Genomic DNA, 12,727 nt, shown 5'->3' with positions numbered 1-12,727 from the left:
AGGTCAAGGTCACTTTGACCCTTGTCATGAAAGCAAAATCTAAGTAAGGCCTAATTCTAGTTGTTATTTAATTACTTTTATTGTGGGTATAAGTGACTGAACAATTAATAGGTGACTGATAGTAAGTGACTTTACAGAACATTAGCTGGTGGACTGATTAATTAATTGTGGATGTGGACTTTTTATTGTACCCGTTTGAATTAAAAAAAAAGAAAAGAAATGACACAACATGGAAAAGATAAATGCCAAATTAAAGGTGAACTTATCAGAGAGACAAATTAACGTGAACTTGGATAATTTGATAGCTCTTTGCTCTGCTAATGGCACATCATTCAGCTCAGTGTGAGAACCAGCACACTGATTCGTCCCCCAGCTATGAAAATACTTTTCATACCAGTCACTGGCTCTGCATCTCTTTGTCTTGTTGGAGCGTTTCAAAGTAGAATCAAGATCACGTGACAATTGATTAGCTGCTCATTCTGCACATAGGTCCGTTAATTTTGTTTTTCAGTCACTTAAGGAAGCAGCAAAACTAATTAACCTGATGAGAAAGTCGCTGTGTTCATGGAGGGCATCATTACCGGCCTCACAGGGAAAAACTCCTCCTTAGTGTGTCAACATCCTCTTTTGACGGTTTATTAACGAGGGCAGAAGAGGACCAGGATAATGTTGTGTTTCCTTTAATTTTATGGGGACTGAAACTGACCTGGATTGACTCCATAAAACTACAGCATTTTGGTTTTTGTACGGATTCAACTCAGGTATATCTTCTTAATCAGTGAGCTGTAGAGGTGCTGGTTGGTCAACCTGATTACCAGAATAAATGTTGGCATTGTTCAAAGCACGGATATATTACATTTATATGATTCATATGTTGAAACTTTACACTTTTTTACTACTTAATTTTCGGTTGTGACAACACGTCGTTATTGTGTGACATGTATTATGTTAAGGTTAGGAAAATGTGTTAAGGCTTAAAAAAGCTGCTTTTGTCGCAAAAAAACACAGCTGGAAATGTCTGGACCTCTTGTTGCTACAAACATGGCTGGAAATATCCTGAACTTATTAATTATTATTTAATAATTAAAAATACCTGCATTTGTTGCTACAAACACAGCTGGAAATGTCTCTACCTCTTGTTGAAACATATTCACTTTTCTAAGTAACAAACCTGACTGGAGATATAATGACATTTTGTTAAAAAATACCTACTTTTTTCACCACAAACACTCTGGAAATGTCACACTCTTTTTAAAAAAAAATACCTGTTTTTGTTGCTACAAACAGGTCTTGAAATTTCCCAAACTCTCGTTAAAAAAACAACTCCAACACTCCAAAACTCCCATATTCTTGTTTAAAATTACTCAAGAGAGCTGGAAATGCCGCAGGATCTTGATAAAAAAATACACACTGTGGCTACAAAACTCAGCTAGAAGTATCCCGACATCTAGTTAAAAAATATCCACTTTTGTCACCACAAACACAACTGAAAATGCCTCAAACGCTATTAAAAATACCCACTTTTGTTGTTTGTTGGCCTTGAACACTGGTATATTGCTGTGTGCTGTTAGGCATCTATCACACCTTGGTGTCACTGCGTGTGACTTTTGCTCTCTTCATGCTTCTGACACACATCCGATGTACATATGATAAATTATTAAGTCCAGCACTTATGTACTTATGTGTACCTTTGTGCACTTTCTTCCCATAAATCTTTTCCTTGTGCTATCCTTCTTTGTCTTAATCTACCCCTCACTTTTAGATCTGAGCCAAATTGTAGTTTAGGCACTTAACTCTGGCAACAATCCATCATCTTTGGATGTCGCAGCAAAGACATGAAGTGTTCAGAAAAAGACTCAGTATTTCATCTTTTTCATAAGCTAGTTCACAAAGTACTTGTCGGGGTTACAGTATGTGGTTTAAGATATTCATAAATTCCACAATGTTTTGTAAGTTTGGGTTTTTACGAGTACAGCTTTTCGCCAATGCGTTATATAGTACAGAGGACAAAAGCTCCAGTGCAGCATTACATTACTGCTTCTTGAAAAATGTCAAATCCCAGAGCTTATTACTAAGAAGCTCTGAGTCCTTGATTTAAAGTAACCCTCTCCTGGCTCCCTCATGCGTGAGCCAACTGTTATCAACACTGTCCGCTGTCTGACCATCACTATAATGAGGACAAAGGCTCCTCTCTCACCTTAAGCTTCTGCAGAGGACATTATATAGGATGATTCACGTTTCAGACCAGTGTAGCTCTCTGTTTACTCAAATATCCTTTGTCCTCTGTCTTTGTGCCAGCACCGCCTTTTGTGATGTGGGTGCATGCCTTAGCCAGTGACAGTCTTGAGAGTTTTGCAGGGAGCATAAATCAGAATCGGATCCATGAGTGAGCAGTGAAGAGACTCTCCAGTCAGAGGAGACAAATTCACCAGAGCCCCCTCAACTCCCCTTTCTGTCCAAGTGTCTGCTTGGAAACAAACAAGATTAATGTGTTGTTGTCTGGGCTTGTGTGAGGTGTGAACTTAAAGGAGGCATGGGAGGAATGCAGAAAAGAAATAAGAAAACACAAATGACAACAGAGATGTAACTGAGAAGAAATACTGCAACTAACAATTATTTTAGTCGATTAATCTGTCTGTTGTTTCCTTGGTCTATAAAATGTAAGAAAATGATAAAAATGTTCATCAGCGTTTCCCAAAGCCCAAGATGACGTCCTCAAAATGTCTTGTTTTGTCCACAACCCAAAGATATAACTGTCATGGAGAAGTGACGATACCAGACAATATTAACATTTAAGCATCAGAACCAGAGAATTTTTATTTTATTTTTTAAAATTACTTTCATCTTCATCAGTTATCACATTAGTAGATAATTAATTTGATATTTGAGAAGTAATCGATTAATCATTGCAGCTCTAAAAGAAGAAAACTGATACTGATCCAGGTCTTAAAGGGTTAAACCCAGGGTTACCAGTTGCAATATTAGTGATGTACACATAAAGGCATCAGTTATCCAATAATATAATTAAAGCAAAAGCCTATTGCTACACTGTGGAATTTCTACTTTTACTCAAGTACAAAAATCTGTAAAATTACTGCAAGTTTGTTTCTGGAAAACTGTAAGGGGCCTTTTCTAAAATAATTTTCTTTGTGATTTACTTCAATAGACTAAGCTATAAATCCAGTACATCCAGTGTTCCCCAAAGCCCAGTATGACGTCCTCAAAATGTCTTGTTTTGTCCAGAGACTAAGACATGAGTTTACTATCAAAGAGGAGAAAAGAAACAAGAAAATATTCACATTTAAGTTGCTGGAATCAGAGATTTTTTTTTCCTTAAAAAAACCCCAAAACCAATTCATTTATTATTGTAAGCAATTAATTTAATAGTTGGCAACTGATCAATTAATTATTCCAGCTCTACTGAGAAGTAACTTGGGACTTGGTTGGTGAAGCAGAGAAAACAGAGTTTATTATTCTGTATGTGTTTATAGACACTACCCTTTCATATTTATTTCTATTACAAGGAATTTATGTTTGTTTGCACTTAAAGTAATGGAGGAAAAGTACTTTGAAGGTTATGTGCGAAAGGTTGCCTCTGGAAGCAGCGGTGGAATATCTCTCTCACTTTCTGTGTGTGTGTGCATGAACTTGCATCATTACCCAAGTTTATATTTGTGTCTTAGGACCGCTCAGTCACTCTCTCTTGCTTCTCCAACATAAATTCTGTTTCTATCCTTTTTTTCCTGCCCTCCTTTTCCTCTCTGGCATTTCTGTATTTATTATTCACCACGTGTCTCGGGTTGAAACGTTTTCACACAGCAGTGAGCTCATCTCCCACATAGCTGTCATTTTAATGGTTGTTTGTCCGATAGGGAATGGAAACTAACTGGAGAGGGTTATTAGCAAGGTCACCTATCGCCCTCTTGTACAGTCCACTGAGAACTGTGCTCAGAGAGCTTCACTGGCAGCCTAAAGAGAGAAACTGGACTGTGGGCTGCTACACTGAAGCCCATGTTGACTTTATTACCTTGTCAATAACGCCAATTTGTAATTTTCCCTTGACAAGGAAGGGCTATCCTCACAAACTTAATTTTTGGAAGGGAGACTACAATTTATAATCTTCATAAACATACGGAATAAAGTCTCTCTGGTCCCCAGCAGCTAATAATATGAATGCTTCTCTATTGCCCTCTTCTGGTTTTCTTGTGGTTTGTTCAAAAGATTTTATCTGAATTAGAGTGACCTGGATTTGGAAATCGCTTGTTTTGCAATCCATCCATCGTATTTTTGTGCTGGTCATTCAATGCAACACTGGATTAGATAATGCTGATCCAGATACAAACTTTTCAAGATCACTAAATCTGTGTAACCGGTGGGACTGTGCATCACAATGTGGCCTACTAGGTGTGTAAAGAACTACTTGCTGAACAGTCAGCATGGGGTTACTTTAAGTATTTTTATTTGCAGAAAACAGCATGGGAGATGCAATTATTAGAAACGACTTTTATTATTATTAATTTAAAGTGATGAGTTAAAACTGAATAATATTGTTTGATTTTGACAGCTCAGTGGAAGGAAATATTTTTCTGGGATTTTTACCCCTTTGTTTGACTTAATAGCCTAATGTTAAGTGCCAAGTATAAACAATATAAATATAGATTTGACTAATTTTAAATTTAGTTTTGAGATTTATTTGTGAACCCCCCCCTGTCACATCTGATGGGATCAGGATAATCCAGATTTTTCAAAGTATCCCAATCTTACCAAAAAAGGTTTGAACTCATACTGAAGGTTTGATCCAGATCAAAACCAAAACTGGATTACGTGATCTAATCCAATTTCAACTTCATTTATTTTTCAACAACCCTTTTTCAAGATTTAATTTAATATCATAGCCAAAATCTGATCAGTTTAATTCTGAACAACTGGATCCAGGGTTGGACCAGTAGAGTCCAAAATATAAAGTTTATATGTACCGTAACACTGCTAGTGAGACACACCTGGTAACAAAGAAAGCATGATTTGTAAAGAAACTTGTTTATTGGATTATCAGCAGTGAAAAACCTTAAAAATAAACTGTTTGCAGTTTGAAAATTTTATGCAGGAATACAGACAAAATAGAAACATGCTCAAGAACTAAATCATATAAAAACATAACATCTTGTATATTTCTAGTCTAGACGTAAGAAAAATTCATTACAAAAACTTAAACATGTAAACATTGTTAAACAATACAATAACTTGTAAGCTTTTCAGAAACAGTCCAGTAAAATGTGCAGTTTGCTGCTGTTTATCTCCTCCTTAATCACTGGGATTTCAAATAACAGTACATTATAACAAAGAGTTAATCTTAGCATTTTTGCGATTCATTTGCAAGATTCTGTGTTATTAGTGCAGTTGGATTTAGCTGCCATTTTGATTTTCTTTTTGTACTGTAACTAAAACAATCCCTATTTCAGTGCAGGTTCAAAACCTTTAGTGTTTTTCAACACAAACAGCAAGATGGGGCTTCAGTGGACCCCCAGTACACCTGCAGAGTAGTTCCCCTTTTTCATTCCTTTGTAAAATGTAGTGTCTGTATAAAATGAATTAATTCAAAGTGAAGGTGTCCCCTCGTCTCAGCTCAGACTTCACCTCTAAACTCTGTTGTGTTGGCTCCACCTGAGAGGTGCAGTTTTTGAGTTCGTCTCTGAGCTCCGACAGCTGCTGAGCGTGGCTGGACAGTGTCCCGTTGACCTTCATGAGAAGCCCGTTTGATTGTCTCTCCAGCTCCTCCCTGATTCTCTCCAAGTCCTCTGCAAAGTCATTCAGGCCTTTGCACTGGTCCTCCACACTGGCAACACGCCCTTCAACCTCCGTTACCTCCTTCTGGACCCCGATGGCTGTGCTCCTGCAGCCCCTCACCTCCTCAGCGAGCCGCCTCTTCATCTCCTGCAGCTCCCCTTTCACTCGGGTCAGTCTGCGCTCACCTACTCCGAGCATGGAGGCCTGATGTCCAACCAGTTGCACCACACCCTTTATCTGCTGGGCCAGACGAGCCTCTCTTTCATGCCAGGAGCTGTTGGCTTGACCCACCTGGTGGACGACTGTCCCCAGGGACTCCTTGAGGCCTTTGAGGGTGTGGTTGACTGCGCGGACGTTGAACTTGAGGATTGTGAGCTCTCCATGGATGGGGTAGTCTCCTTCTGTCTCTTTCTGCTGGTCCTTGACTGTCAGACGTCTCAGGATGTTCTGCAGTGTGACGTTGAGGCTATTCAAACGGTCACTTTGTGCGTCCAACGCCTCCTTCACATGCTGCTCCTCCGTCAGGTCAGCACTTGGTGCTGCAGAGTCTCCTTGGATGGCAGATTGTTTCTGAGGTGATGAACAAGAGGAGGAGCAGAGAACCTCAAGGCTGCTCAGGTGCTTCTTGACTCTGTCCACATCAACCTCTAGTCTCCCTCTGAGGGACTCCAGCTCTGTTTCCAGAGTGGGGACAGCATGACCCTCCAGCAGCGCGGGAGCAGTAGCATTACCCAGCTCCTCCAAAGCCGTCAGTAAACGGCCTTCCAGAGCCCTCAGTTTACCCTCTATCCTGGCCTCCACACTTTGTCCTGTCTCAGCTCTGTGTGGGACACCACGCCTCCTACCTGACTCATCACTTTGAATTTGTCCAGTCAGGTTTAGCTTGGACTCTACATACCCCAGTCGCCCCTCCAGTATTCCCTCAATGTGGTCCTTGTGTCCACCCAGCTCCACTCTCAGGTGTCCCTGGGACTGGTTGAGGCCTGCCACTGATGTTTCCAGCATCTGCACCCTTTCAACCAGCCCACTCACTCTGCCAGAGCAGTTCTGTGAAGCCTTTAAACCCTGGATCTGTGCCTGGAGGTTTATCAGTTCTGTTCTCAAGTTATTGTTACTTTCCTCCAGAGCGTCCTCCGTCTGCTGCTGCCTCTCACTTTGCTCCCTCTGACACTGACGACGCAAATCCCCGGCTTTCTCCTCGCACCGGCCCTCTGCGCTCTCCACGCGCTCCTCAAAGCCTCCAAGAATTTCTGTCCTGGTTTCACTCAGCTTGGCATCCATTAAACTCTCCATAACGTGTCCGTCAAGACTGGCAGAGTCTGATACCACTCCCGCTCCATTCGACATCTTCTTCAGTGCTCCATCATGTCCCATCACTGTTGCTTTGAGCTCCTGCAGCTCTGTTGTCTTGGCTTGAAGCTCCGTCCTGAGCTCCTCTACTCTTCCATTCAGTTCTGTAAGGCCTGGAAACACGTGTCTGCCATCTAGACCCCCTGTCTCAGCGTCTCCCCCAGGAATCTCTACAAACCCGACAGTGGATGGACCAGAGGCTACAGCTGGAGCAGGAACAGGACCGGGGGCAGCAGAGAGCAGAGCCGACAGCATCCTGTTGGCATCCTCTCTCAGCGAGGCTCGTAGACTGTCTTCCAGTCCATTCACAGTTCCCCTCAGGGTCTCCAGACCCTGGTTCAGACGTCGCACATCCTCCTCCATTCGATAGATTCGCTCCTCTGTCTCACTGTCCAGAGCTTGGCCTGAAGAGTGAAAGAAAAACTGTCAACAATCAGAAACACATAATCTGTTTCAAAACAATATGATTAATCAGTCTTTCAGAGCCCAGTTTTTCACATCGGGTTCACACGGAGCTTCTGTAAAGTGCGGCAATTATGGTCGCTTGTTTTTGGCACCCATGTTGAGGAGTCAGACCATTCACATAAGACGCTCCACGGCAGGCTGACATTCTGCAGCAATAGTTTCAACATCTATTTTGTCTGCAAGTGACTCATGCACAAAAATACACTAAATACTAAATAAACACTATAAAGAATGTATCAAATATTATATGAATGATCAGATTATGATAAATGATAAAATATGCATCCAGTGTTTCCACAGTGCTTGTCAGTTGTGTCTAAACAGAGAGGTCAGGAGACACACAGAGACAGACAGGAACACAGAGATGCACAGACACACACACACATACTCAGACACACAGCCAGAGACACAAGCAGGGACAGAGGTCTCCATGTGATTAGAAAGGAGCAGAAAAGGAGAATTGCTGCTGACCAGCGCAGAGAAATGTGCTCCTAATGTGAACAGCCAGATAACTGCTGACAGGCGGCTGCACAATAATTAACATATTGGGGCGATTCTGCATCCAGTGTGAACCTAGCGTCACTTTTTGATGTAAAAAGTCAAAACATTGCGCACAAACTCAGTTAGAATTAGTACGTAGTGTGAAATTGGGACACACCTGTGATTTCACCCTCAGGCTGCTCAACTCCAGAGGGAGGAGGAGGGATTTCCTCTGGTATATGATCCTCAGGTCCCTGGCTATGCTCATGATCATGCTCATTTTCTTGATCATGCTCTGTGTGATGTGGCTCCTGGTGCTCTGGCATTGGCTCTGGCATTGGCTCTGGCATTGGCTCTGGCTCTGAGGGATAGGGCTCGAAGGAGGTGTCTGGGTAGGAGGAGGTCCTCGGAGGCCCAAAGTGGCGCATTGGGTAAGAGTTAAAACTGCCGGTGGGAGGTCCTTTGGGTTGGCTCCACGGGTTGGCCTTCACAGCAGTGTTAATAGGTGGGCCCTTGAACATGGGACCCTTGAACATGGGGCCTTTGTGCTGTGGGCCCTTAAACTGTGGGCCTTTCATTGGCGGGCCCTTGAAAGGCGGCATCATTTTCATGGGGTGTTGGTAAACCGGATGTCCCTCCATACAGCCGTAACCAGAGTATCCGGGACAACAACGCCATTCCAGCTCTGTGACAGTTTTATGTGCGACCTTGTAGAGAGGTTTGTACATCAGACGATACCTGAAGGAACAACAGCCGTCAGTCAAAAACGTACACTTGACTCCTATATTTTGTACCCTGAAGTGACGTGAACCCAATTTCTTTAATTATGAGCGTGACATAACAAGAGCTGTTGTTTACTTACTGGAGAGTTGGACATTTTTGTCCCCAGGAACACTTGTTATACTCTGCTTTTACATACGGGGCTGCCCCATCCTGCACAGTGAAGGACACTGTCTTTTCAACCACATAGGCACAGTGGTTTCTTTTAGAGAGGAGATAAAAAGATGAGAGAATGAAAGTGTGTTTTTAGTTGACTTTAAAAAAAGAAAAATGTTGCCACTCAAAGTAAAATGTAAATTAAATGATGTAGACTTGATTCACAAGACAGAAATGGAAAGAACTTACTTATGTCTGCTGGTGGGTTTCCCTTGGTCGTGATGTTGAATGTGCCCAGCTTTATACTGGTTAAACTGGAATGGTCTGTAGAACTTTGTTTCGACCAGTGATAAAAAAAGAGTCATGAACACAAAAGGACTCACAGCCATAACAAAATGCATCCTTAAATATCCGATGTTTGAAGCTCAGTGAAGAGTCTACGTCCGTCACAGTCAAGTAGCACCTTAAATATTCCACTTCATTCAATTGATATGGAAATTAAAGAACTGCTGGGCCCAGAAAAAGAATATCCCAAGTCACACAAACTCAGATAAAAAGGCTGTAAAAAATTGCTGGCTGTGCTATGAAGCAGGAGGGCACCCTGTGAGCGTTGACCCTGACGCTGGCTGTAGGTGTGGTGGACTCCGTTAGAGTGGCAACAGTCCACTGTGCGTTTGACCGACTACACACGCCACTAATAGGGCCCCACTGGCTCCATCTGCATATCTCCTCCCACTCAACCTCCTCAAAGTAACACCAGAGTGACGCTGGAGGAGGGAAGAGAGTCCTCACCTTCACAGTTAGTGTGATTCCTGTGGTATTCTGTAGTTCTCTACTTAATAGAAAATCCTCTTTTTTCATTATGCATCTAGTTTGAAGGCTGTTTTCTACCATTCAGGGCAGAGGTCCCTACAACCATTCAGGGCAGAAGTCCCTACAACTTATTTTCCCATGGTGACGTCACGGCAACCCAAAGGGGAAATAGTACGTCACATCCAGAGTGTACAACACCAGGCCTTGTCCCAAAAAAGGCAGTCTTTGTTTATTTAACATTTTAGGGTAATAGTGGAAATAAGTAATAATTCAAGCTGACGAGTGAAGTCAGAAATTATGTATTTGCTCTTCAGTGTATTTGTTGTATATGATCTTTTAAGTAAAGGAGGCTTAAAGTACATTGAGTTTTGGACAACATTGCCAATACCTTGAACTAATGTAAATGAAAAAAAGTTGCCAACAACATCGATCAACAGTATTTTTAATAATGCTCCTTAAAAGCGTCATCCTCTGTTGCTATTTAAACAAGATGTCCTTACTGAAGGACAACCACCCCTCCACCAGCTTAATCTTGGCAAGGTGCTAAAGGCATCAATGAGTCCAAACTGAAACAAGAGATTTCTACTCACTTATGTATAGATGTAAGTGCGTATAAAACTCTTCTATCAGTTCTGCAGGTCCTTAAAAATTCCTCAATTTTATCAATATGGGGCCTTAAAAGTCACTGAATGTTGTTAAATTGGAATTTGTTAGGTATTAATTACCACAAACACTTGATCTCATTTCATTTATTCATTTTTAAGTTCTTTTTTTCAATTTTGTTAAAATGATTTAAGCTCTTCTGCACGAGAGTTTCATCATCATCATCATCATCATCATCATCATCATCCTTAAAGTGGTATACGGGAGACATAAGGTCTTCATTTAAATATGTGACTCATGAAGGTGTCCTGCAGTGTAGGGAGGAAACTAAAGTCTATTTTTGTTAATGCTTGATCTGTCGATTCTTGTTTGGATTATTAGCTTAGTCTTTGAAAGTAAATCACAAAGAAAATTATTTTTTTTAAAACGCCAATCACACTTTTTTAGAACCTGTACAATTATGGAAGAACTTTTCTTAAGAAAACTTTTACTCTAAAAAAAAAAAGTAGGAGCTCCAGAGTGTAGCAATACTCCGTTACACGTGAAAGCCCTGTTTTTTTTTTTGGGTGGGGTTACTTCTTTATTACAACCTTATATCTTTCAGATAAGTTAATCTGTAACCAGATAATTAGAGCTGCAACTCAACTATTAAAATAATAGCCAGCTAATTTCATAATCAATGAATCAATGCAAGGAAGTCTTTAAGTAATAAAAAGTAAAACTTCTCAGATTCCTGCATCTTACATATGTATGTTTTCTGGTTTATTTAATCCTCTATGACAGTAAACTCAGTAACTTTGGGTTTTGGACAAAACAAGATATCTGATGACATCATCTTGGACATTTTTTAGCATTTTCTGACCTTTGATAGAACAACTCATCTGTGTATCAATAACATAATCACTAGCGTAATAGACAATGGAAATAAACAAAGTCTTAATAGTAATACATTCAAATTGATTAATAATGCATTTAATTGGTTATCTGAATCAGTGAAGTAACTAATAAGTTGTCAAATAAATGTAGTGAAGTAAAAAGTACAGTAGTTGCCACCAAACTGCAGTGTAGTGTGGAAATGGAAATACTCTATTTGAGAACCTCAAAATTATAGTAAAGCTGCTGAGCTTGAACGAGCATTGAAAATAATGTATAATATTGCATGAAATCTGTATGAGTCCACACAGACTTAATTTCATAGAGCGGGTGCTCTGTTATGATTTTGTTGAGGTTTTGTGATGGCTCGGCAGTCTGTGAAACATCTTGGGCTCTTTTACTTCACACATTGACAGAGTTTAAACCCCGACTTAACAGCAAACCTCCAGGACCAGGAACAAATAAAAACAAATACTCTGTGTTGAAGGCTGTGACAGTACACACCCATGCCTGAGTGCCTCGCCCCACAAGCCCACACATTCATTCACAACACGAGTCTTTGTACAGTTGAATAACTTCACCGCCCTGAGTATAGAAAGACGCCCGGCAGCTCCACTGTACCACAGCGAGAGCACTTTCCACTCGAAAGCCACTTAAACAGAGCCACATTTTGGCTGTGTGTATTAATTATAATCAGTTTAGAGTTACATTTTTTCCAACAAAGCCGTTGCTTTTGTGTTTCCAAATGAAATATGGAATTTACAGTATCAGCCTTTTGGAGGGCAAATTCAACAGTCTTGTGAATAAAACCTTTAAATTAAACATGCACTACAGAAAAGTTTTTAACAGCTTCAAGTATTTCCTTTTGGACTTCAAAACTGTCGATTGCATTTCTTTCCACTCCACGATGCTTTCCATTCATTTATAAGGTAAAAATGTAATTATATACTTCACAAGGCTGTCTGCAATTATGCAGATTGTCCAAAGGAAGGTGGATGAGGATGGAGCAAACAGAATACCACAGTTTCCATTTATTGACTTAACAACAGTTGAAGGTCTGTGTTTTTTCAGCATGTGCTGTGGTTGAAAGTAATGAGGTACTACATTCACTCAAGTACTTTAAAATTAAATTTAAAGCTTTTACTTTACTTCATTGTATCCACTTTATGCTTCTTTGTATTTCCACTGCACTACATTTCAGAGGAATAGATTGTTCTTTAGAATAAAATGCATTAAAGGTAACACCTGTGCTTACTCACCTTTTTGACGTACAAAAAAAGTGTGTTTAGTTGGTGCTCAGTTAATGGACAGACTTGTTTTACGATCATAAAATACACATAAAACTGCTTCACCTGAAGACCATACATCTATAACTGTCAAGGATTAAATTACACAGTAACGCCACAGGTTTATCTGGCTAAAGTTGTCACAATAAAAGAATGTAAAACTTCGACACTCTTTTGATACCACGGCAAAATGCAAA

At 40.5% G+C, this 12,727-nt stretch overlaps 2 protein-coding genes across 3 annotated transcripts in view; one reads left to right on the top strand and one right to left on the bottom strand.

Annotated features, from left to right (window-relative positions):
- Window positions 1–12,727, top strand: part of samd10a (sterile alpha motif domain containing 10a) — an 80,165-nt gene that overhangs the window by 46,291 nt on the left and 21,147 nt on the right. The gene's annotated exons all lie outside the window — the stretch shown is intronic.
- On the bottom strand, window positions 5,161–9,384 carry emilin3a (elastin microfibril interfacer 3a). Of its 2 annotated transcripts, none has more exons than XM_042490959.2 (4): window positions 9,205–9,384; window positions 8,942–9,061; window positions 8,258–8,817; window positions 5,161–7,538 (listed from the first exon to the last, which is right to left on the bottom strand). In XM_042490959.2, the coding sequence occupies exons 1-4, from the start codon at window positions 9,354–9,356 to the stop codon at window positions 5,590–5,592; spliced, it is 2,781 nt and encodes a 926-aa protein (XP_042346893.2). In that variant the 5' UTR covers window positions 9,357–9,384; the 3' UTR covers window positions 5,161–5,589. The 2 variants fall into 2 exon arrangements, with proteins under 2 accessions (XP_042346893.2, XP_087937585.1); XM_088081459.1 differs by having other exon boundaries at window positions 8,270–8,817.

This window comes from Plectropomus leopardus, chromosome 9 (assembly GCF_026936395.1).
Source record: "Plectropomus leopardus strain MGB_pleo_1.0 chromosome 9, ASM2693639v1, whole genome shotgun sequence".
Taxonomy (NCBI): Eukaryota; Metazoa; Chordata; class Actinopteri; order Perciformes; family Serranidae; genus Plectropomus; species Plectropomus leopardus.
The sequence above is the reverse complement of the archived record's forward strand: the minus strand, read 5'-3'. Positions and strand labels throughout refer to the sequence as shown.